Here is a 26,610-nt window from a genome sequence, read left to right as displayed (position 1 = left end):
TTAAAATCTGATTTGAAATATATTTCTTTTTCTTTCAAAAATATGGTTACATTACCATAGTAGCATCAGCAATCTCTAGCTTTACATTCAGTGTAAACTGAACTTTTGAAGATGGAATCTCTGAAGTCTTATTATCAACATAATCTTTTAATTCCGCTACAGCCAGCTGATCCGTCACAATAAACTCATCTTCATCAGGAAACATACTAGAAAGTAGGTCTAACTCAGAAAGTTGTATTTCAGCTTCTTCCAAGTTAGTCATTTTGGCCATGTTTTAGCTGTTTCCTAAATAAAGAAATTAGGGGAAAAATGAAAAGACACACAAATCTAATAGATATAAGCATAAGTTTAAGGTCCAAACATGAGTAATATTAATTCATACAAGTAATCCCACCCAAATCAATGGGATTACTCATGTGATCTGAACAGCTAAGGGTTTGCAATACAGAAATGGTGGCTGAAATCTTGGCCCTATTGAAATTGATGGGAACACTCATCACATCCTGTTAATTTCAACAGGGCCACAATTTTTCAACATTTTCAATTTTGCATTTGGATTACACAGTGTGATATGTTTTGAATTCAATCATTTGTGTTGTTTTGGTATTTGCAGTTTGCAGTGCTGAATACAGCTATGCTTAGGGGTCTATCCTTCCAACATGTGGAGGAGTTAGGCATATAGTGCCAATTTAAGCATCAAGGTGCAGTTATGGTCAGAAAAGTGATGGTAGAAATGGTACATTCTTGCTCATTGGATCTGCTCACTGTCTATTCAAAGATATATTTACTGTAGTGACAAAATCTTTTACATTTTACTTTTGTTAGCCCTGGAGAGCCAATCTGGACATGGGAGAATGGGTGGCATGGGCATTGATTATGCCTTACAAATCAACCAAATTGTTAACTAAATTCTGATTAGAGAAATTTTTACAAGTGATGATGCATGAGCCCAAACAATCTCTCTGGACTTTAAGATCCCACAATGGGGTTTCAAGTACAGGCAGATTAGAATTAGCACTCCTAGCCTTAGATGAGGGCCCATTCCAGAAATAGAGCCAAATTATATTTTTAGTTTTGAAACACAGACCAGGTCTAAAAAGTAAAGCCATATTCTATGCTAAATCCAGAGCAGATCTCCCACTAAAATAATGGATATTTGCACAAAGATTAAGGTTAGAAGTATGGTACTAATTAAGTAATTAAAATCTTTTTAGGTCCCCATCCTGCAAATACATACACAAATACTTAACTTTATGCATAGTGAGTAGTCCTATTGACTTCAGTGGCACCATCAACAGTGTAAAGTTAAACCTGTGCATAGGTGTGGGGTTTTTTTGCAAGACCTGGGCCTCTGTAAATGAGTGTTGTATTCAGCAGTGTACTTGTGGCTGTGTCAATCCCAGGATATTAGAAAGACACAGGGGGTGAGGTATTATCTTTTATTGGACCAAATTTCTGTTGGTGAGAGAGTCAAGCTGTTTGAGATACACAGAGCTCTGCTCCAAGTCAGGAAAGGTACTCACAGCATCACAGCAAAATGCAAGGTGGAACTGATTGTTTTAACACATAGTGCACTCTACCTTGAAAGGTGGCTTACAATATATGTTAATTATTCATACAAAACAAACAATCTCTTCCACCTATGAGTGCCTCTCTCAGTCCCAAAGAAAAGCTCCAGGCCCGTGTGGCTGAAAAGCGTGTCTCTCTCACCAACAGAAGTTGGTGGTTCAATGAAGGTGTCACCTCACCCACCTTACCTAGGCTGTCCCCCAGCATCATCTATGGCAAAAACAATGCAGGAGGCCGCCGGACGCACCAGCGCGCGGTTCTGGGCACACAGAGTTGGCCCAGTGAGGAACACAGGGGCGGGGATTGTTCCCCTCAATGACTGAAAATCTGAGCCTTAAATCACTAGCCCAAGGCCAGGAATCAGCCCGCTTGGGAAGCCCGGGGCAGCTCTCACCACCCCGCTCCGCGCTGCCGCCTATGGCACCGCTGGTTGCTGCAACAACCTCCAGCCCCAGCTCAGCCTAGCCCAGACCACCGACGGACACACTCCCCTACATTCTATTCCCCCACCAGTGTTCAGACTGCGTATGCGCATACGCCCACGCCCTCCTGGAAAGGAAAAGGCCACTCCGCTACCACGCATGCGCTGCGAGCCATATCGCTACTGATTCGCACTCGCTCGCCGGCGGACCTTAACTCCCCTCCCGTTTCCCACGATGCAACGCACCGGAAGCGATAAAGAGACGTTCCCGATTAACGCTCTTCTCTCTGTCTAGGCTAGCGCTCATGCTCACAGTTCAAGAGCCACTGCCACTGGAAGAGGGCAGAGGCCGTAAAACTACGCTGGGGACGGAAATAAGTGTCGTAAAACAACTGGCTTCACGACACTGGCAGGTGAGGGCTCGGGCGGGTGCCCCTGAGGCCACCATATTATTTAGCCTCCTTTATCCCCCCCGCCTCCGAGTCACTTACTCTCGTGGCTTGAGACGCCTTGTGTGTGTGTCCGCTCCGCTCCCGGCTCCGCTGCGCGACTGGGATGGAGTTGTGTGTTGTGCGCGGGGCTTTGCTACTGGTGCTGCTGGCTGTCCGTTCGGGAGGGGACGGCGGAGGGGCGGGCTCAAGTGAGGATGACCAGCCAATCAGAGCCCGACGGGCTGCCCCGGAGTTGCCCAGCGAAGTGCGGTGCGCTCCGTGCCCCAGCTAGGGGCAGGGTTGGGGACGAGGTTCGCGTGAGAGCAGGCGCGAGGCGGCTGTTGCGGGCGGCTGCGGCTGCAGCTGGAAGACGCTGCTGCTCTCATTCCTCCTTCTCCACGTGGGCGCGTAGGCGGGCGCTAGGCGGCCTTGTGCTTGCACCAGCTGCTGCCCGGCGCAGCTCTCTTGGGCGGCGGGGGGGGGGCTGCAGGAGCCTGCGGGGGAGGGTCCCTCGCAGCCAGGGCTGGGAGCCGGGACGGGAGCGGTGTCTCGTTGTCCAGAGAGGCGAAGGTGTCCCCCGTGTGGAGGGGGTGGGGAGTTGGCTGGGCTCAGAGTCTCAGGGCAGCTGTGGGCCAAAGAACCCGTGTTGTGTTGTCTGACAGTCGCTGTACCCTGCTGGCGGGGAGGTTCTCTCAACGGGGCACTGCTCTTCCCGAGACGGGGGAGGGGGAGATCTGGGCGGTGAGAAAGAAATGCCTGGGAGGGGGGTTACATACCTGGTACAGTGGGCATCACTTAAGCAGGACATTTGCCACCGGCTGGTAACTAAATCAGCGTCGGTGTCAGAGGTGTGTCCCATCCTTAGTGTACCAGACTCCACGCATATTAGTGAAGTTACCGTGGGATAAATATCCGTTTCTAAAAATAATGCTCCTATCTGTTTCACTGTCCTATCCCCATGCTACAGAAAGTGTATGTAAAGGCTTTCAAGTGCCTTAGCAAACGTTTGGGTCTAAACTATGCCTTTGAGCACTACATAACATATTTTATAATTTAGAAGGGTTGATGAGATCTTTTCTGACTTGTCTACCCTGCCACAACGTGGATTAATGTAATATTACCTGTCGTCAGATGCCTTCTCATTCCGTTGGCAAGATAGAGGTCAATCCAGACAGGGCTAGAAATGTACTACTATGATTTAACGAAAGGTTGACAATTGAAACTTTGTTTTTTTACTGAGAGTGCAACTAATTCCCTTTCCAAATCTATAATTTCTTTAGTCCAAACTTGAAGTGCTGAATTCTCAGCACTCTAAAAGGGATGCTTCATATTTCATATAAATGAATATACCATATATCTTTACATCCATTACTTCTGTCTGGGTAAGCTTGTCCTTTTGAGAATGTGATTGGAATTCCTTTCCATGCAAAAGGTCTAAAATCTGACCTTTTTTAAGGGTTGTCTCTGAATTTAGCTACTCTTGTGTTTTTTCCTCTACAAATGTAGTGCCATGCATGCATTACCAGATTTTTATTACTGTGATGATGATTATTAAAGAGAAGCATAAATGCACAGAGTTTGCTTAAGGTTCTGTCACAATGTCAGGCTGATGCCTCTCTAGACCCTTTTCTAAGGGTATATTCAAACAGCTGTTCCCAATTTCAATTATTTACTAGATATTTCTATGAAGACAAACTGAAAACATCTCCCAGAATTGAAGAGACATCAATGCCAGCAGAAATCTGAATCTCCGGTATATTATCAAATGCTGTTAGAATAACAATTTATCTGATGTTGCTGAGCAAGTAAAAAAAAAAACAAAACAAAAAAAAAAACCCAATACATTTTCAATAAAGCAAAATTAAAGAGCTCATTAAATAAGTAACTTCAATATTTAAATGGGATAAAGATAATATGACAGTTGCATCCTAAAATTATTGTGGCCCTACTCTATTAGGGTGAATCATAAAAGGTGTAGGGGAATTTCATTGACAGTTAGACCCCACTCATATGAATTGCAGACCTGTGTGCCTTTGTGGAGTCCCATTGACCTCAGGATTCAAATCAGGTTGTAGAAGTGAGGTCTAAATGTGCATTAGCTGTAATGTATTAAAATATTATGAATTCATGTCCTCTTTAAATTCAATTAATTTAAAACTAATTAATTTGTCAGATTGCTGCTACCTTCTGTTTAATCTCCTACAAGCAAAAACAAAATCTAGTTTTTAATGTGTTTTTGTTTTGTTTTTCCCCCTCCCCTCATTAGGTGATTGTTCTGTGTAAGGAAAACTACAAAGCACACTAATATGGGAAAGAAGCGAACAAAGGGGAAAAACATACAGGCTGATGAGTCTCAGGATATTTTGGGTATGTTTCATAACTGGAAATATTTTTCAGAGAGGTCTATAGCACTGGGGAGGGAACATGTTTCAGTTGTTTAAAAGTGAGGAGGATTGAAAGCCCATTAATAATCAGAGGACATTTACAGTTACACTTTTACTTCTTTGAAGATTTGATTATAAAGAATGAGTTTAGCCAGCTGAAACTTAAGTCCTTCAGAAAGCCTTAATATTGCTTCTTAAACTTGCTAGGAAATATAATAGAATAAAATATCAAAGATTCAGTATTTGCTGCCATATAGGTCCAATCCTAGAAACCTTTTCTTACTAGTCATTTGTTCACATGGAAATGCCCTGGAATTCCATGAGACATTAATTGTATAAAGGGCCTACAGAGCCAGGGTCTATATGTGTAACGACAAGTAGTTAAACACATTCTTGATACATTTTTTTCATTTCTGGGTGGAGTGGTATGCTAACAGTAAAAGGATGTGAATTAAAATGCTCAATTATAAATGTATATGGTGTACTTTAGAGAAATAATTATTCTTTGTTGCAGCAGCATCTTACTCCATCTGACTTTGTAGGTCAATGCTGTCTCAGTTTCCCCAGTGCCATCTGTCATGAATGTATAGGCTCCCATAATGCTTTTTGACCTTCTGGTCAAAAGTCCTCCCCTCTTTCAGATTAAAATGAAGTTCTGAACAAAATGAGCATAATCCTTCTTTCCAACTTCATTACTTGATCCCAGCCTTGCTTCAAAGGTCTGTGTCCCCTCCCTTCACTTTTCCCCAAGCTGTAGCTTTTCTTTTTGTATACTCTTCCACCAGGCTCCAAATATTTCTTCAGTACCTTTGGTTACCCCACTGGTGCAGGGTGTTTCCATGCACCTCTCTAAATAGCGCCATAGGGGGGAACCAATGCCTGCTTTCCCTCCCTCTTCTATAGGTTTCCACTCCTGGAACTCTAATGCCATAGGTTGTCTGCCCAGAATTCCAAACTACCTTGTTTCTGTATCCCAGAGCCACTTCCTACACTGACCTCAACTTAGTCTCCCTTACAGTCCCTCCTGGGCCAGCTCCTTTGCTTGAAAGCTACATTCCAGGTCAGCTCTCCAGGGAGAAGTCATCTATGGAAAGTCTCGTAGCCTTGTCCTTCTTTGAATCTCTCTCCTTGAGCTGGTTCTCTTCATTCACTGTAGCCCTACCAGGTCACATGACTATTACTTGATCTCTGGGATCACAGTCCCCTCAGCAGGGAGGTAGGCTAAAGAGGCACAGGTTAAGGTTGTCCAGCTCCCTAAAAGGGGCCAGCTCACCCATGATATTCCTGTCAGATAGCCCAAAATGGAAATGAACTTTCAGAAAATAAGTAAAGCTAGAAGTTGTCAGTAACTTAACTTTTAGTTGCAGTGAATATGCAAGGTTTTCAAAAAAAAATTAATTTAATTTGGAATTGTTGCAGATAAACCTCCCATTTTTAAATAAGACTATTAATGTTTTAATGTGTGCAGACAAACCTCTATCCCAGGTTCTATTAATATTATTTAGCATTTGTATTACGGTAGCAGCCTGAAGTATCATGACTCCAATGTGCTAGGCGTTATACAAACATATAACAAGACTGAATCGGTACCATGAAGATCTTACAGTCTAAAGCAGTAGTCCTGCCAGCTGCTCCAGGTAAAGGAGAAACTTTTACTTTTAGGAAAGAAACTAGTAGAAAATAGTTTGAATTATACAGACTTTTTTTTTTTTTAAGTGACAAATTCATTGAAAGAATATGGTAGCAAAAGAAAGAGCTATAAATATTAACTATGAATTTAGATGCTTTGTAAATTAAAAATATCAGTAAGGCTGCTTATGTGAAATACTTGATCTTTTATACTTGAGCATTTAACCATTTGTTGTAAATATTGGTTTATGAGCAAATAGTGAAACAAACTATGGTAAGCAGTATTAATGACCTTAGTGACAGACACTATATAAACCCAACCACTTTCTTCCAAATCTGTTTCTATTTGGCTCTTAGGAAATATCTTAAAATGCATTGCTTCAGTTTACTGACTAACAGGTTATGCATAAACAGTGAGTTGTAAGCTCTTTGTACATAAATTAAATATATCATCATGTAAAAGGTAAAAAAAACAGCTTCTCATTACTCTTAAACCCCAGAAATAACCAACCAGAAATAAAAAAGTCAAACTCAAACAATATCCCTCTCACTAGCAAATACCAGCACTCGTATACTTATACAGTACTCAAGTATGCTTATTCCTACATTAAGATGGTGGGATGGAGTAGATGACCTCTTGTGATCCCTTCCAGCCCTTCATTTCTATGGTTCTATGACTATATTGCTTCTTCCTATCAAAGCCTGGGTAAATAGGTGGACTTGACGCCATGCCCAAAAAGCCAACAGATTCAAGTTATTTCAGGTGAACATGAATTAATCAGTTATAAAGTCAGTGGCCCCTTATGAAGAATAAACTGCATGCAACTCCCTCCTTTAAACTGAAAGACCAACATTTCATGCTTCTGATTGCAGCTCTGGCAATATGGCATAGGCAGTCTGTCAAGCCTTTAGGAATTTATAGATCAAAACTAATACCTTACACGTCATCTGGACTCTAACAGGCAAACAGTAAAGATTCTGGTGTCTTATGTTTCTGCCAAGAGAAGCCCCTAAGATTACGTCTACACTTAAAACACTGCAGCGGTGATACTCACTACAGCAACAGGATGGGTTCTCCCATTGCTGTAGGTAATTCATCTCCCCGAGAGGCAGTAGCTAGGTCAAAAGAAGAATTCTTCTGTCAACTAAGTGCTGTCTATGCTGGATGTTAGGTTGGCATAGCTCTGTCTCTCAGGGATGTGGATTTTTCACAATCCTGAGAGACATAGCTATGCTGATGTAAGTTTCCAGTGTAGACCAGCCCATAGTGGCTAACATTCTGTATCTGCTTCAGTGTCTGGGTGGATTTAAGATGTAGTTCTACATAGAGAGTATGACAGAAATAACAATATCCTGCACAAACCTTATTTAATTGAATGTAATGCCTTTGGGGTTCATACTATAAAAAATCAAATTGTTTGTGACATGGTATGCAACTTCATTTATACTACTGTCACTCCTCCAGTTGTTAGCCCTTTGAAGTCAGCCCCCTGTAGAGGTTTGCATATACTAGTTCAAACTGTATTCTCCAGGGACCAACAGATGAAGGATTTTTGGATGAATAGCCTGGTTTTAAACTGGCTCATGGCTTTCTTCCCGATCCAGCAAAAAAAGGACCCTAACTCCATGGAAGGCCCCAATTCTTATGTTAGGGTTGAAAGAACTTGGACTACTGAGGCCCCATAAGACAGGGTGCTAGTTCTGAACTGGGGCTGTTATGAAATTATGATCCCTTTCTGGGGTTTTGAAGGACTGCTCCTGCTAGAGCACAGGTTAGATTTGTCGTGATTTCTGATAAGCTTATTAGAGTGCATGTACATTCTTTTACTGTTGTAATATTTTTCTCTGAAAGCTTTTACCCAAAGAATAAGTAAGCCTGCATAGAAAGAGATGGGTGGCCACTTAAAACTGGAGCAATTGCATTGTGTATTGTCTCTGTGGAGAGAAGCTAAGCAGGCCTGCTTAGGCCGCCTGACTTTGCTGGTGTATTCACAGTATAATCAGGAAACTTTGCAGTTTGGAAACATCCTGGTCAGGAGAGAGTGAGACACGTCACCCACCCAACAGAGGTGATGGCCTGGGATGCTAGAAGCCTGAGAGTTGGTACCCCTGCTGAACCACTATGGGGAAATACAGATGCAATTGCCTTGAATTGTGACAGAGCACAGTGCCAGCTATCTAGTCTTGAAATGACAAAGACGTAGATTATGGTGGCTAGGTCTGCATCCAGAAGAAATTTTCAGCTGTCTGGTCTTACTCAATAATTCTATTTGGTCATATTTGAGCACTAGCTGATGTTCCAACGCTATCCCCAGGTTGTGAAGTCTAGTGTTGAAGGATGGACTCACACCCTTTGTCAAATCTTCTCCACAGCTTCCAGCTACTTCCCCTAACCTGTCCTTGTCTCCGTAACTATGAAAAGGCCACTTGAGCTCATGGGCCTGACATCTAGAAGTCAGTGTCCATATTGACTACTTGGCAAAAATCTGACTGTTCCTCATTTTATCTCCATACTTTGTTTCATAGAACCTGTGTGCAAGCATATCCGCAAGGGATTGGAACAAGGCCATTTGAAAAAGCTATTGCTGAATGTGGAGTGGAACATTTGTCAGGACTGCAAGACAGACAATAAGACGCATGATAAATCTGAGGAGGAAATTGATGAAAGCCCTTCAATATGGTTGTGTCTAAAATGTGGACATAGGGTATCTTTTTATTTTCATTTTTTTTAATACTCTGCAGTGTTGCATAATCCAGTTAAATAAGAGAGCTTCTAATTAACCCTCTACATTTTCATTTACTGGTAAATTTGTATCCAAAGGTGGTGCTACACAAAAGATTTAATGTAGTTCAATTTGGCAAAACGTGTCTGTTCTGAATTGCTACCAAAAGTATCTAGAAGCTTGGCACAAAGGCATTTAACAGACTTAAGGACCAGACTCCACTGTGATGACTTCCACTCCTTGAAAGTCCAGATTATTTTGCTTCTAATAATATTTAATATTTTTGTTAATATTTCTACTGCAGGATCTTATGATATATTGTAGTAATAATATTGGCTTACTTAATTTAGAATCATGCATGCCTAATAGTTTTTTCATTTTTTAGGATTTAAAGTTGGGATTTTCAAAAGCACCTAACGGAGTTAAGTGCCCAAATACCCTACTACTGAATAATTATCCTTTACCCAACTTATACCTTTTCTCTGTAGAAATAAACTTGAGGTGGTATTAATACTAATTACTTTATTTGCTTAGCTAATCATTAGATATTTATTTTTAAATGTTTATAGTCTGAATTTATTTTTTTCACATGATAGTCCACTGGGTTTTGTGACACTTCTGGTTATCAATGTTATAGGGCTGTGGCAGAAATTCTCAAGAACAGCATGCTTTAAAGCATTATACAACACCAAGATCAGAACCCCATTGTTTGGTTCTCAGTTTGGACAACTGGAGTGTGTGGTGAGTTTGTCAGGCAACAGTTATAAGTCATAACTGGAAGAGAATAAAAACTTGGGTATGATTTATTTGTGTTTTGTTTGTAGATGTCTTGAAATAATACACTGAAACTTTCAAGTTATTTCCATACAAAATATTCTTAATTTAGAGTTATGGTTGCTGAAATTAATAAAATACTTCACTACAAAATTACCATACGACTGGCATTGACCAGTTAGTAAATATTTTGTTAACGTTTACATTTTATACATTCACTTAATTATGCATTCCCATCTCAACCTTAATGCTGACCCTCAAGACAAACTCTTTCAGTGTAAACATTACTAATATACATACATCTTGGGCTACATAACATATTTATCACTAATTATGTTAAGTCTTTCAGTCTTGGTAGTAATTAAGGTTTTTAATTGGTCATACTGTAATTGTGCTTTTTACATACGGTTGCTGAGGTGATTTATACAATGACTCATTAAGTAAAACACTTCTTGTGTGTGAATTTGTAAATTGTGACATACAAATGTTGGACCTAGTATATAAAGATTTGTACTACATAGGGCTTTCTTTTGTAAAAACAACTAACTTTGTGAAGAATTTAAAATTATGATTTATGCCATACAATATTTCACCTGAGGGTGGATATTTAAAATTAAAAACCAAAAAAGTCTTCAAATCTCTTGGAATTATCAATATACAAAAGCGAGGCTAAAATCTTAGATTAATCTGTTATTTATAAAAAGAACTTCGCAATCACTCTCCTCCCTTCAAAACCTTTTAGCTGACACAGAGACAATGAAGAGGATGACGTATAAAGAAACAGTGCATATTTTAGTTCTCATCATGTGTTGCCCATTAAAACTGTGATTGTGACCCTGTTTAAAAATTTCACCAAGTTTCCAAAACAATTGACCAAAAAAAGATTCCTAAATAGGCTGGATTAAAGTTTGGTTATATGTAGATATTCTTTCCATGCTTTAGTACTGGGGATTCTAGTGAGTTAGAAAAAAGGAGTTTCATTATAAACTTCCTCTGCTCCCAAAAATGGGAGTCAATCCACACTTTCTTGTAATCCTAAAATCTGCTAAATGCATTTGTGCCTAACACTTTAAGTGTACTTGATATAGATTCACTAGGGATGTTTCAGTATGTCAAAGCAGTTCTGTTCCAGATGGTAGTGCAACTCTTTACCAGGTGACAGAACAGATAGTTCCTCAAAGTCAGGATTGAGTTATGTTGACAGGGCAGAGTGGGGAAAGTTGCATTGTTCTTCCAATGCTATATCTGCTCTGTGGCTAAATAGAGTACTTCCATCTACTAGTGTGGTTTCTCTCCACAAAATTAAGAGAAACAGTGCAGTGATCTAGTGGTACTCTTCTTTGGTTTCTGTTCTTATTGAAATAAAAAAGCAAAATAATAATACATTATTAACAAGACAAACAGAATACACTTATTAATGTCTTATTCAAACTAAATATAGCAAAGTAAATGTTTGGATAGAATAAACTTTAACTTTTCTATTTGTATCCACTAATATTTGTAATAATTTCTTTTGGGGCCTGATCCTTTAGTTTCTTTATTCAGACAAAACTCCCATGGAATTTGAGTTTTGGATGAGTAAGGATTGCAGGATGGGCCCTAAAGTCATCTTCCACTCAAACAATTGGGTTTATATGATCCCCATTACTCCCATATTACTGACACTCGGTATCAAAAATTGACTTAAATTCCTGATTCAAGAAGATAGTTATCTGAAAATGCTGTAATTTTATATGTATAATGTAGTAATTCAGAGATGTCTGTAGATGTTGTAATTTGATGCCATATACATATAATTTTAACTCAATTTTTTTTATTGCACTCTTTTGGCTCCTTTTTGGGAGACAGGTGCTACTTGTGTGATAATGAAGTCCCATATAATAGTTCAAATCGATTGGGCCAACTTGTGGATTATGTTAGAAAACAAGCGTGTGTTGACATACGAAGTGCAGGTAAGTACATATAGTGTATAGTGTACGGAAAATTATCTTGAGTCTTGCAGGCACTACTGTAAATCTAGATAATACAATAATAATTGTGTGGTTTAGATGTTAGGAAGTGGAGCCAGGATTTCACCTAATGTTTTTAAATACTTTCAAAAAGGAAATACGGAGGGGGAAAGGTTCTTTATGGAATAAGAATGTTCTTTTTAGAGTATGTATTGTGTAGATTCTATTCTAGGTGCACGTTTACTCGTGTACATGAGATAGGATTATGTGAATAGCCGCATCCGTGCCTGTGCTGTGCATGTTCTCAATGGGAAGGGCAAAGTGGCCGCAACTATACCTCAGCTCCCTTTTATTGCACATAGCAACAAGATAGAACAAGGAGTGGTGTCTGCTCACTGTCCCTCAGTGGAATTTTCCTCTCCTTGAAATTTTTCTCTAAGTAGAGATATTTCCCAATAAATTTCCCCCTCTCTATTTAATTTTTTATTTATTTAAAATTTTTAACTTCTCAGCCCTTTGCACCAGTACCTTAATCTAAATAGGCAGATTCAAACCCTTGGGGTTTCAAACCCTGTCCATCTTGCTATGGACTTACTCTGCTTACAAGCTGTTTTAATCTCTCCCTTTTTTGTCTTGGGGAGAGCCATATGCTAGACCGCTGCTCGGTTTGCTGTGTTGTGGCCAGAACAAGAAAATACAGGGATGCTCTACTTCAATGAGAGGAACTTAGATCCTGAAAAACAGGCATTGACCTCCAAGATGGTACCAGTCCTTTCTAAATTCCACTGAGCCGGTGCCCCTGTTATCTGGCACACAATACCTAAGGTTGGTACTGGCAAAAAATTCTGAGGTCCCCCTGGATAAGGATCCAAGACCATCAAAGACCACCTTGGTACTAGCTAATACGCCAGCACAGAAGACTGTACCGGCTCCTCCCCAAGACAAGGAAGATCTGAATCCCAAGCTAGACATGACTCCAGACACCAATCTCTCTCTTCCTGCAAGGAAAAACTTTAACCCTTGCTTTCCTTTTGGGAACAGCACTAAACCTCCTTGTACATCAGGGGCAAATGATGCCGCCTCAACTTTTGACTAGGTACCAGAGATAAGATGTGAGCCCAAATCCTCATTCCACTGAAGTCAGTGGGAGCTTTACCATTGGCTTTGATGGAATCAGGAATCGACTTATGAGCTCTATCTTGGAGTACAAAAGTGAGAAACATGGAAGGAATCTGGACCACTGGACTTGGCATGAATCTGAGTCATTCTGAGGGTTGCTGTTACTCTGAAGAAGACAATGCAGTTATACCATACCTGAATGCCTTGCTAGCCAGAGCCTCATCAAGAGAAGACTGTGGTAGCTATTTAGCAAGTGTTTCTGACAGGATTTGTACTCTACTTCCCCAGGAGCTCCCTAATCAAACTACTTATGGGCATCTTTCAGTGCTACACATGAATTTCAGGAAGAGATCTCAAGATACAGATGTCACTTAGAGAGCATTTTTAACTGCATCTTTCTAGGTTATAAAAGTATTGGCATCAGAACACTTACATACAAGGGAGTTCTGTTCCACCTACTTCGTTATAGGTAATAGCTGCTCTTTCATGTGCAACATGATCATACGTGCTATAGTGATGGGTGCCATAGAAAATGCTGAGATAGAATGACTTTTGACTCCACAGCTATGGAATTTCCAAGCACACACAATAAATCTCAAGGTGTATGCTTGTTAAATGGCATGATTCAACTGATAATTAAACAGTACAGTTATTCTTTTGAAATTGACATACAATAAATGACCCAAAAACCTAAAATAGAAATGCTATATTTGACACACAATTCTTGAAATATGAGTTTAAAATTTAACCCTTGTAGTTTTTTACTGCTGTCTTTAAAGATGAAACATTTTTCCAGCTCTCCTACAAAATATTAGAATGTTTCCAACCCATCCCAAGTACTGAATTAAGATACAAATCTAACTTTTTTTTGTATTTCAGTGTCAAAAGATCAAGAAAACAAAGAATTTGAAAATAAAAAAGTAGAAAAAGACAACCGAAATGAGCAAGCGAAGGAAAAAAAGGAGGGCATGATCAAAGAAGACAATTCTTCAAATACCAATGCAGAAATGACTGTGAAAGGACTTAGTAACTTGGGGAATACATGTTTCTTTAATGCTGTTATGCAGGTACCCTAAATGTTGCAGCCACTTCAGATTCAGATTTTTAATGTTATACTACAGTAGCACCAAGAGGCCCCAATACAGATCAGGGCCTGATACGGTAGGTGCTGTACAAGCATGCAGACATGAGCCTTGCTCTAAACAATTTGCAGTCTAATTGGAGACCAAACTGCACAGTTGAGTTGTAGAGGGAGAAAATTAAGGGATTGGGGCAGGGGGGAACATAAAGGATGATGGTTAATTAAATTAAGATCACACAGTTACTTGGGTTAGCTATTCAGCAACTTGATTTTTAAAATTTTAAGACTTCTTAGATGTCCACAGTACATACTCATCACTTGTAGGCAGTACAGTAGAAATGGGTCTTAAGGGGAAGGTGATTTTCCTATTCCATATAGGAACACAATGGAGCAAGTGGTCATTTGTGGGAGAAGGAGACAGAGAGAATCATTACAAGAAGTAATTGTCACTGTTCACACATTTTCACTTTCTAATCAACGTTGTGAATAGGCCTCATCTACCCTAATTGAATTGACTTTGTTAGCACTTGCCCTCCCCACTGTTATGTTTCTTACCCTTGGGGGTGGGTGGGTGGGTGTGTGTGTGTGTGTGTGTATACACCTCCTATCTGTGGTTTCCATTCCATGCATCTGATGAAATGGGTTGCAGCCCACGAAAGCTTATGCCTGCAGAAATTTGTTAGTATTTAAGGTGCTACAGGCCTCTCATTGTTTTTACAGTAAGAGCAGATCAGTAAAGGGAGCAGGCAAAGAGTTGTGAATGGTCCTGATGGTGAGTATGAGAAGCTTGCATCTAATATGAACAGGAAGCTAGTTCAAGAACACAGAAAAGTGGAGATGTGGCCAGAATAATCTCTTGAATGGACTGGAGGGAGTATAATGTATCACTGAAGTCAGAAAGGAGGTTGTGGTAGTAACGAAAGATGATGGTCTGAACTAGAGTTCTAGCAGTGTAACAACTTAATATATAGGTGCTCTGATACCCGTGCTTGTCATCAGTATATCTCCAAAGTGCCTTTCAAAGGATGGAAGCATTGTTATCCCATTTTATAACTGAGCCACAGAGGTGCAAAGTGACTCACTCAAGGTCACCCAGCAAGCCAGTGACAGCCAGGAATAGAACCTAAGTCTCCTGAGTCCCAGTCCAGTGCTCTCTTCGCTAAACTGTACTGCCTCTCTCATTATGCCATATTGCCTACTCTGAGAAAAGATCAAATTTTGGACATGTTATGAAGTGGCAGGATTTGGATGCATGAGGCAAGGAAGGGGTAGGAGTCAAATATGCCCGCCCCCCGCTGTTTACACACCTGAGTGACAAGCAGAATGATGGTGCTGGCAGGACATGGAGAGGTAGGCAGGGAGAGATCAGTTTTGGCCCTTTAATGTTAGAATGACTGGTGATAAATATGGGGAAACAACTTGGGAGTGGAAAGGCAGACTCGTGAGTGACTGGCGCAAACTGCTGTTATATTTATTACACTTTTATAATGACTCATCTGTTTCGCCTATAATACTATGAACTGTTGACTAACTCAGCATACAGTGATTAAGAAAATAACTGAAAATGGTTGGTGCTTACTCTTTAAAATGTTAAGTATCTTAACCAAGAAGTTATTAATTAATATTCTTAATACATTTAGAGTTCAGTCAAAAGAACCCCACTTTCTCAAACTTGTTACAGTTGTATCCAATGTCGTAGTTTGTACTCAAATTGAAAAATAATGTTGTAGCCACTACATTAAATTGCATCAGTAGTTGATTTTTCCTAATTACCAGACATTGTTTTTTTGTTTTGTTTTTTTTTGATCCCTTACAGAATTTATCACAGACACCAGTTCTGAGAGAGCTATTGAAGGAGACCAAGATGCCTGGAACAACAGTTAACATTGAGCCACCTGAATTTTCAACAGTATGTACACTGCAGTTTATAAAGTAACTTTTTAGGTGCATTAAAAAAAGTCAATTGTTTGTTTGGGTTTTGAAGAAATTTTAGGAAAAACATAAGTCTTGGCTCCATTAAAATCAATGGAAGTTTTGCGAGGAATTCACCCAAAATTTACAGTTAAGTGGCAGATTAAATATGGTGAATATTGTTAATTTATAGATATATTCCCTTTACAGTGAAATTCCCATTGCATTTGAAGAATTATTCATGTAACTTTGGCATCAATGAAATCTGGTCAAATGCCATTTTCAACTAAACTTTAAAATTCTTGAAGGAAAGGATGATCGCTGTCCTTTGTGATCCAGCTACTCCTTCTGCATGGGGATTAGGGAGTTTATACATTTTTAAAAATTAAAATGAAAGCTAAGGAAATCCCTGTAATGATGTGTTACAAAGTTAACTTGAGGTACGGTTGAGTTATTTTATACATTGTAAAACAAGAACAAACAAAAATATTGTAATTTTCAAAAAATAAATATAGAAACCCAGAACATTCAGAGTTAAAATGTAACAATAAATTATCCTTAATCCTGAGTCTAAGCCAAAGATATTGTGTAACGAGGAAGTGTTCTCCAACCATTTCTGCCTTTTGTTAACTAACTGCCTGTCTTTTTATTTAGAAAATCATAGAATTAGGCTTTTTGTAAATGTTATTTTATAATGGATCATATTTCGGGAAGTTCAGTTTTTCTAATATTGAACTATTTTCAAATGAATCTATCACTCTGACTGAATTAAGAATGTAAAACAAAATAATTTTTTGTTGTTTTTTGAAAAAGGAACCTCTGGTGATAAAACTTGAGCGGCCCGGACCCCTTACATTAGCTATGTGCCAATTCCTTTCAGAGATGCAAGAGACAAAAAAGGGAATTGTCACTCCTAAAGAACTCTTTGCTCAAGTTTGTAAAAAGTGAGTATCTGCACGTAATGCATTGTAATAATGACTGAAAGAATTAATGGAAACATTGGATTACATAGTAGTAGGGCAATTTTTACTATTAACCAAAAATGTTTAATTTATTTCTCCTCATGCACGTGCCAACAGAAGTTCATATGGTACTTATAAACGATTCAAAGACATCAGTGTGGACTAAAATAAAAATGAGTTAAAGTGAAATGAAAGAAGCATATAAAATGAGACTTTCTACCATCTTAGCATCATATTTTTCAGCAATTCCCATATACATACTGGAATCTGTTTAATCAGTACTAGAGATTTGTTTCTGCATGGACAAGTTGAAAATAATTCATATTTTTATTCTCTGATACTGTGTGTGTGTGTGTTCGTGTTCGTGTTCGTGTTCGTGTTCGTGTTCGTGTTCGTGTTCGTGTTCGTGTTCGTGTTCGTGTTCGTTCTTTTTAAACAGAGCAATACGGTTTAAAGGTTATCAGCAGCAAGACAGCCAGGAATTGCTTCGTTATTTACTGGATGGGATGAGAGCAGAAGAGATCCAAGTAAATACTTATTTCATTGTATATATGCAATGTGGATGTTCAACAAAGCACTAAAATTCTTAATATCTCTTATTGTTAGGTGTATTATAACACACAGCTCACTGTTCTAAGTTTTCGCCCTTTTGGGTGGACCTGCAAAGAATTTTTAGACCACTTGCTAGATAATACGGAACTGATGTGTCCACATGGTCATTTGCATGATTGTGTGATCAACATTAGGATTTTTGAGGAGGGCTAGTTAGAGGATTTCTTTATCCTCTCTTTTCCCAAATAAGTTGTTCCATCATGCATAAAAGGAAATCCTTTGGGTTGCTACCTGCAGTCTACTATGACAGAGAAAGGGAGTCCAGCTGCTTGTACTTGGGTCTGGCCATAGCTGCCAATACCTAGAGGGGAAAACAACTCAATAAATATTATCCTCTAGATAAAACTGTGGTCCTGGAGGGGTACATTCTGGTGAATCTTGGGTTATTTTTTCTCTTTACATGATTATTTACCAATAGAATCAAGAGTACTAAACAGGGGGCCCAGTTCTGCCCATGTTGTAAGCAATGAGCTAATATTTAATGTAACAAGAACTAGAAATAGGTGTCTGAGGTCCCTCTAATGTAAATATTAATAAATTGCTGGCCTCATTGCTGTAGAAACATCTTCAAAAGCAATTGGTTTAGAAAGTGAATGGTTGTCTAAAAGATGTTTATAAAACAAATATTTTGTTTTAGGAGGGTGAGGGATCCTTTTTGAGATGTTATGGTTTGTTTGTATTGGGGCTTAGTTGAGAGACTGTTTCTTCCTTGAACTTGCTAGTAAATATATTAACAGAAGCACCTGGTAATGGCTTAAAAAAAAAAAAAAAGCCCAAATGTGGGCGTAACAGAATTGGCACCTGCCTCTCTCAAGAGCCCTCCTGGCCGATGGTTTCTTCAGCAAGTCTTCAGTGATTCAGCCCTCCGGCTAAGCCATGGACACTGTCTATAGGTGGAATAAAACAAACCAATCCCTTCCGGAATATACCTTCTGCCCAGGCTTCCTCCCCGGAGACACTGCTTTCCATAATAGTAGGCCCATCGCGATACCCTTTCTTGGCCTGGCTAGGTTCTGGGCTCAATCCTCACAGCCTGCCAGGCACTCTTTCTTTGCTCCCCCAGTCCCTGTTCGCACTGAGGTATCTGGTCCTGCTGTTCTTTCAGCCAGCCAGGAACCAGTCTTTTAGCTCCAGGCAACAACTGACTTCTCTGTCACTGTTGCCTCTTTTTATATGGCCCTCCAGATTGACTACTCCAGCAGCCACTTTGATTGGCTGCTGTCCTCTGCAGCCACTCTAGGCTACCTGGAGGACTTCTGCTCTTCGCTTTTCTGGGGTGGGGTGAGGCAGGGCCACAAGACCTCCAGCAGGGGGCCTCTGGACCTAGTCCACCCCATCACAGTGGGACCTATTTAATTTTTTTCTTCAGACAGTCTTGTCACTTTCCTAGGATGGTTTATTAATCTTAATTCTTTTTAATTGGTGAAGATGGAATGCTATCCAACTTAAATGCTTAACTGAACACATCTAGGAAACAATGTTTTATAAAGTATTATAGAATATTTATTTACTCTTATCTTTCAGCGAGTAAATGTTGGAATATTTAAGGCATTGAATGACTCTGACCAAAAAAATGAAGAGCTGAAAAAGAAAATTAAAGGTAAAATAACAATTCAAAATTATTTCTGATAATTACTTGCATTTTTAATATTCTCAAATATAATTTAGTTGCGTGATTAAAACACATTTTCTAAGTTACTATGTCTAGAGTATCAGGTCTGAAAATTATGCTCATCCTACTCATTCAAAGGGCCTATTGACTTCAGTGGGAGCACTATCAAGGGTAAAAAGCAAGATTTGACCCTACCTTCACTGTATATTAACTACACGATCTCTGGATGATCAGACACTATATAACAAACTGAAATCTCAAAGTACTTAAATTGATTACAGCTGGGAATACAATTTAACAATTTAAAACTATTTTTCTAATTGTCTTTCTTTTTTTCCATAACTTTACCCCTCTCCCTTCTTTCTCCCCCCAAAATATCTGTGAAGCTTATTTTTGTCCTCTAGGAAAACAAACACAAACCAAAACAAATGCTGATCACAGACTTTACACTGCATCCTCCCTGTTTACAGTCAGCTTAACATCAAACCAAAACAATCACTAATGTACAGGCAAAGTTATATATTTTAATTAATTCTCTAATTTTCAGAGTATGAAAAGAAAAAGGCAATACCAAGCTTTGTGGACCAAATCTTTGGTGGAGAATTAACTAGTACAATCATGTGTGAGGAGTGCAGAACAGTAAGTAGACTGTCTGCTTTTTATAGTCTAAAATAGTGTGTGTAAGACTTGTGCATAGAAGAAAGAAGTAGTAATGTACATAGAAATAAGATGTATTAGATAGGAATTTACAGACTGAAGGAAACCAGGCAGCAGGACGTGCACATTTCTCAAACGGTAGAATTTGACAGAAATATCTCTTGTACTGTACTGCAAATCTCATCCGTTCTCCCCGGACTTGACAGGGGACAAGAGGTGAATACTGAGGGCGGATTGTGTGGAAGCTTCCCTTCATTCTGAAAAATTGCAGGGATCTTGAGTTATGAGATTTAGTAGGGATGTTGGTTTTGATTCATGTTTATAATAAAATTTATGACTGTTTATATTCATATGTACAAGTAAGAGCATGGATTGGGTGCAATCCCAGAAAGAGACGGAAGAGAAGAGAAATAAATGGCACAGATGTGACATTCAAAAAATTCTAAGCCAGCACTTCAGGTTTTTTTGTTTTTGTTTTTTTTTGGTTTTTTTTTTTTAAGTTGAGCTTAAGTCCATAGGTAGGTATGTAAATAAGGGACTAGCCTTGAAGAAATGGTGAGCCCCCCTCCTTCCTCTATTGCATTAATAGGGAAGTACTAGCTTCTAATTTTGTGTTTAGACTTCGAAAAAAACCAAAGTTTTCTCTAGTGATATTAAGTAAAATCTGTTTGCTTTTAAGGTGTCCTTGGTCCATGAGTCTTTCCTTGATTTGTCACTTCCTGTGTTAGATGACCAGGTAAGAATCAGAGGTGTTTGGGTTTTTTTATATATTCTGTTCTGGAGTGCAATTGTAGCTGTTAGTTGGATCTTATACAGGGAATTTTTAAAATGAAAATATTGGCAAAAGGTGCTTATCTTCAATAATCTTACCTAATAGTCTCACAGTTAAATGATAAGAGAATGACAATGCATTAAGATAAGTCCTATAGGTTTTGGCCACATGAGCCCTCTGAAAATTATCTGATGGTTGGAAATGCTACTGTAGACAGGGCACTCGTGATTTTACTGCCATATCAGCAAATCTTCCTATCATTAATTAGTTAGTGCCTTAGTCAGAGAAAAAATCTACTACTCTGGAAGGCTTGGCTGACTTGTAAAGAGTGTAACCTCAGGTAAGCATCAGGCATTCTTCAGTGTCATGAGTCTAAAATTTAAATAGATCTCATGATATTAATGAGTCAATATAACCATACTTTCCTGAGGCAAATCAGATAGAAACTTAAAATATTAAGTATATCTATTTACATTCTTCTGCATTGTTCTAATGTTGATACTCTGAGCCTTATCCAATATCTTCAAGATGAAGAGGCATATGGTTAGAGCACGTAACTTGTGAATAAGTACTTATTTAACTGATCAATCTAAAAACATTTGAGCTACAGTCTTTCATTTTTGCCGTCAGCACACACATTATCTCCTTTCAGCTTCAAAACACATAAGTAATACTATACTTTAAAAAACAAAAAAAAACCCACAAACAACAACACAGGAAGAAACTTTTTTAAAAATCTATATTTCATCCAAAAGGCATTTGGATAAAATATTCATGCATTGAACTGGCTTCTTTTCATATTAATAGAAGCAAATAGTGAGCCTGACCTGCAAGCACTTACTACCTACTTATTGAAGTCATTCTAAACTATCTAAAATTATTTCATATCGTCTGTGAATTCAGTGAGATTCATATCAGTAAACCTGAATGTTGTTCCATCTTTAAATGCTTATGGCTTGATTTTTGCCGCCCTGACACACGAGTAGTTTTTGTATTCTGCAAGCATAGATTTCAGTGGGATTGCTTGTGAAGTAAGATACTACTTCGTAACAGCAGGTGGAGTAAGGTAATATTTAAAAAGTATTTAAGGTAAAAGTAGCACCTTACTCCATAAGTAAGAGCTTTTGGAGTAAGGTACTACTCAGTAAGAGCAGCAGATTCAGATTCTTTGGGTGTATTTGTGTTTGAATGTTTTATTACAATACCTAAAAAGTAAGCAACTTATCTTGAAAATTCTCAGTAATATGCCAATCTTGCTACAGTTTTCTTTTTGGATATTGTTTTTTTTCAAAATAACATAACTGATATTAAATTAAATCTTTTAATCTGAAGTCTGTCTTCGAAACTATGATGATGGCAATATTTTGTTTGCTCTGTTTAAGAAAAGTTCAAATGAGAAAAATGTTAAAAAGATGAAGGCAAAGGAGTATGAAGATGATGAAGAGGATAAAGACAATGACAGTTATATGAAAGAAAGGAGTGATAATCCTGGTGCAAGTAAGCACCTGCAGAAGAAAGCAAAGAAACAGGCCAAAAAGCAAGCCAAGGTGAGTTATGGTGCAAAAATAAACATAAAGCACTTTTAATACTATTTTAATACTATTAATTCAGCACTTTCACCTGAGGTGCAAGATAAAATGCTAGACTTTTTGCTTAGTCCATTTTGTGTAGGATGATCATTTGTAAGGGGACAACTAAAAATTTCTCCCCAATCAAGTGCAAAGTTTACAGGAATAAATTTATCTGTTGTAAGGCTGTATTTATTTTCTGTTGCCTGCTTTCCTAATACATCACTTAATATCCTCAGAACTGCTGAACTTGTTAGTCATATGCTGCTTGACTAAAGCAGCATTAACGTACACCAGGATTTTTTCTTTTTCTCTTGTTGTCACTGACAAGAGATGCTTCTGGAAGAATATAGGCAAAAAAACCCCCAACATTTTGGGGACATAAAATATTTAGATTTGGATTTCAGGAGTGGTATTCTAATTGGAAGTCAGAGAGGACTTTGTATGAGGAGTTGAGTGAGAGTATTACTGGACTTAATCAGTTTGAATAGATGCCCTCTGATTGTTATGATCACTTAATTAGTTTATTCTCCCTTTAAATGGCAACTCCTGTTGCTTAAAGTAATAAGGCATTTCCTAAATGGTGCTTAGCAGATAAAAATACAGCAATCTTTTTTCTGCTTTTATACATTATTGTACTGTACACTGCATATTTTTATTTGTAGAACCAGCGTCGGCAGCAAAAAATTGAAGGAAAGGTGCTTCAGATAAGCAATGTATGTTCTACGGAACAGTCTGAAGAAAACGTGAAGGAAGATAAAGAAACAAAAGGAGAAATGAAGTCTGAAGTCACTGACCTGAAACAAGAGGAGGAATCTTCCAATCAGTGTGAAGAACTTTGCTTAAATCAGAAAGATTTAAATGATCAAGAGAATAGTACAGATGTACATAGTGCCCATGAAAGTATAGGATTTCCAGAACAAGAATATGAAGATAATGAAACCAATATGGATGTCACCATGGAAGGCTTAGTTTCTACTATTGAGTGTATTAGTGGACTTGACAGTCTATCTGTTAAAGAAGATTATCATGGGGAACAGCAGGAACTTGCTACTAATTTAGAAAAATTACACTTAGATGTTGTTACTGACTCTGATATGGATATCTTGGATGACCTTCATATGGCTCAGTCAAAGACGTATGAGGTGGTGAATGAGGACCCAGAAACAGCATTTTGTACTCTTGCAAACAGGGAAGACGTAAACATAGAAGAAGGTTCAATCCTTCATTGTTTATATCAGTTCACTTGTAATGAGAAACTCAGTGAGACCAATAAATTACTCTGTGATGTATGTACACAAAGACATTATGGACCAAAGACTAGTGGAAAAAGTATGCCAATTAAGTTTCACTTACATCACCACTCTAAATCTGCCCATATCTGCTCTCTCGTTCGGTGTGTGTGAGTGTGTGAGTGAGTGAGAGAGAGGTTTGCATGGGTAGTTTCTCTTGGATCTATTGATATCCAGTATTTAAGGGCCAGACTGAACCTTCTATTAGTGAGCAAGCGGGCTCACAGTCTGGCTGTAATGTAGTGTTACACATGAACCAATTTTTTTTCTGTTACGGCAATTTTTTTTAACTCTTTAAATGTTACACTTTTAAAATGACTGCAGCACATGAACCATAGGAGAACATGCAGGAATTTGCCCAGCAAACTAATAAAAGCACCATACAGCATGTAATTCTGTAGAAGTCCTAGAAATGAATGTAAGAACTCACTCTATTCGAACTGAGGATGTGGTAACTTGATATACGCTAGTTAATCTCTTGAACTAGGACCATCATGAAAATGGCAGCTTGTAAACATTTATAATTTTGAAGGGAAATCATCAGTCTCTTAAGCATAATGTAATGATGGCTGAAATAAAACTTAAATTGTTTCCAGTCTTAGTACTGTTCACTCAGCTGTAACCAGTTTCATATTAGAAAACTTTTAGAAGTTAAGTTATTGCATTATTCTTGACTATCTAATCAATGGTGCTCTCTTTTTCATTTAGGTGAGAAGCATATTTACACTAATGCCAAAAAGCAAATGTTAATTTCTCTAGCTCCTCCAGTTTTAACACTTCACTTAAAGAGATTTCAACAGGTATTGTTAACTGGCAGCTGCTGGTATTTTTAAATTTTATATAGTAACAACTGATGTTAATAGATCTTGATATGCTGATACTTGTTCCATTAACTACTATTCTTTCCAAAACTTTAGAAATAATATATATAGGTAATGTGAGAAATCTTCCTGTTGCATTCATTCCTGCTACTCGTTTACGATAATAGTTCTTAGAACTCTTGAGTTCTTCTAGCAGAGACTGCTATTTACTAAAACAACTTAACTACCAGAAATGTAAATTAAGTAATATGGACAAAAATAAATTGACTCATGCTGAAAAACACAACTTTCTAAATATGGAGAAGGATGATCCACAACAGAGATTCATGCTGAGGTACATAGTGAGAAAGGAGTACAGCTGAAAGACATCTAAGTGCTGATGGCAGGCAGTAAATTAACATGAGCTGGCAATGTGATAATGCATTGTTGAGGTGTGTCTATAGAGTCATCCTATTAACCACAGAGGTAATAATCCCTCTGTATGTAGATTATGGCTATCAGTTTTGGGCTCTTCGATATCAGAAACATGATAAACTAGTGGGAAAATGAGTATCAGAAGGGATTGACTTGACAGTTTAAAACTACATAATACACACTGGCCAAACAATCAAGTAGGGCTATAACTCTCTAAGTTGAAGAATGTAAACTCCAGGAAGCATGTAGAATTGTATAAAATGATCTCATGGGACATATTTAATGTGATTAAAGAAAGGAAGCCTGGGAAGCTTTTCTTTATACTCAACATTAGTACCTGGTGAGCTGTAAAATAGTATTTGAATGGAGGTGGTAGAAGGCTCATCACTTGAAACTTTTAAAGCCAGGCTGGAGGAACCTAGTATAGAGAACAATTCTACACTAGCAATGGATCAGAGGTGTCCTCAAACTAGAATATCAGTATATGGATATACTCTTATAGCTGTACTGCTCATAGATGCCAATACATGCTAAAGCTGTAAATTAAACAGCCATGTTGGCCTGTGCTCCAGAGAAACGTGTAAAGAAACCATAGACAGGAGGTAATTTGGAACATGGCCATAAAGAGCTAAAAAGTTGGACAGTTGGAAGTAAAGTGTTTCCTCTTCCCCAGCTCCCAACTTTGTCGTCTATCCAAAGGTCGGTTGTGCTCTAAAATGAATCTCAAGCCTGGGTGGGATTCTTAAATTTACTAAACATGTAAGCTTTTAAGAACAGACTTGTGCATCACCTGTGGATATATATATTCAGATTTAAAATCAGGTTTCTTCATTTCTATCTTATTTCTAGGCAGGATTTAATCTGCGGAAAGTTAACAAACACATAAAGTTTCCAGAAGTGATAGACTTGGCTCCTTTCTGTGCAATTAAATGCAAGGTAAGTTTAAAAAAAAAACAAAAAAAAACCACAATCTTTAATTCTTTTCTGAAGAGATTCTTTTCACTTAGTTGGGCCAGTCAGCCTGTACAATTTTTCTTTTTTAAAAATTGTTTTGGTATGTTCTCAAAACTTCATTGACCACATCATGAGGTGATATGATAGTCTGTAGGTAGGTACAGTTAAGCTCTTATGTTGGAGCTCTACTATAGCGTACTTCCAACTTTAAACATTGGTCATAGCCATAGATACAGTATTGCTTATGTTGACAAATGGAATCAGATCTGACTCAGTACAGAACAGTGGAATCAAACACTTAATTGAAAGGCTGACATCCCATCATCTGTACTATACTGGCACTATAACAAAATTGTCACTTTACAGAACATTGCTGAAGGGAATACAAAAGTATTATACTCTCTATATGGGGTGGTTGAACATAGTGGCACTATGAGGTCTGGACACTACACTGCCTATGCCAAGATGAGAACTATGAGAAACCAGCTTTCTGATCTTGTCCTCCATGGAGAAATTCCCCAAGGTAAGTATGACCAGTATTTTCACAAGTCTAATCTTAAATGGAATTCCTTAAATGGTAGTAACTTGATATTTCTGCTTCAGCACGCCTTTTATGATTTAATTTTTTTAACAGCTTTAGAAACTGAATCGGCAGGACAGTGGTTTCACATCAGTGATACCCATGTTCAACCTGTGCCTGTGTCTAAAGTGCTGAACTCACAAGCTTATCTCCTGTTCTACGAACGAGTGCTGTAATTAACCTGGGATGCATTCCTCACACAAGTTTTTAAACTTAATCTAAAGAAATATTAAAACTGTAAATCATGTTCAATTAGACTTGAAGCTGCTCTCTACAACAAATGTCATGCTTCCTAGAAATACTGGCAGATAAAATATTAACTTATAATTTTCCAGTAGTTCTATTGCTTTTAAATAAAAGCCATTTTGTCCCTAA

General features: G+C 38.3%; 2 protein-coding genes across 7 annotated transcripts in view; one reads left to right on the top strand and one right to left on the bottom strand.

Annotated features, from left to right (window-relative positions):
• RWDD2B (RWD domain containing 2B) overlaps positions 1-2,569 on the bottom strand; it is a 6,960-nt gene extending 4,391 nt beyond the window's left edge. The window contains exons 1-2 of one of the 4 annotated variants that reach the window (XM_067565632.1): positions 2,482-2,569; positions 56-285 (exon numbers count right to left, since the gene is read on the bottom strand). In XM_067565632.1, coding sequence (XP_067421733.1) covers positions 56-271 — 216 coding nt within the window. In that variant the 5' untranslated portion in view covers positions 272-285; positions 2,482-2,569. Of the gene's footprint in view, positions 1-55; positions 1,652-1,757; positions 2,170-2,481 lie in introns of those variants that run through there. The other 3 variants (XM_067565634.1, XM_067565631.1, XM_067565633.1) reach the window with 3 other exon arrangements.
• Positions 2,245-26,610, top strand: USP16 (ubiquitin specific peptidase 16). 3 transcript variants are annotated; one of them, XM_067565628.1, is made up of 20 exons: positions 2,245-2,403; positions 4,098-4,174; positions 4,688-4,788; positions 8,961-9,139; positions 9,543-9,578; positions 9,795-9,898; positions 11,780-11,883; positions 13,879-14,066; positions 15,897-15,989; positions 16,805-16,935; positions 17,393-17,480; positions 19,090-19,165; positions 19,725-19,816; positions 20,514-20,570; positions 21,989-22,153; positions 22,840-23,506; positions 24,175-24,266; positions 25,551-25,637; positions 26,022-26,178; positions 26,290-26,610. In XM_067565628.1, the coding sequence occupies exons 3-20, from the start codon at positions 4,728-4,730 to the stop codon at positions 26,409-26,411; spliced, it is 2,499 nt and encodes an 832-aa protein (XP_067421729.1). In that variant the 5' UTR covers positions 2,245-2,403; positions 4,098-4,174; positions 4,688-4,727; the 3' UTR covers positions 26,412-26,610. The 3 variants fall into 3 exon arrangements, with proteins under 3 accessions (XP_067421729.1, XP_067421730.1, XP_067421731.1); XM_067565629.1 differs by lacking the exon at positions 4,098-4,174; XM_067565630.1 differs by lacking the exons at positions 2,245-2,403; positions 9,543-9,578 and having other exon boundaries at positions 3,047-4,174.

Source organism: Emydura macquarii, unplaced genomic scaffold (genome assembly GCF_026122565.2).
Source record: "Emydura macquarii macquarii isolate MOO-44397 ecotype Brisbane River unplaced genomic scaffold, CSIRO-AGI_Emac_v2 contig_2681, whole genome shotgun sequence".
NCBI classification, from domain to species: domain Eukaryota; kingdom Metazoa; phylum Chordata; order Testudines; family Chelidae; genus Emydura; species Emydura macquarii.
Note: the sequence above shows the minus strand (reverse complement) of the source record. Positions and strands in the feature narration are given on the sequence as shown.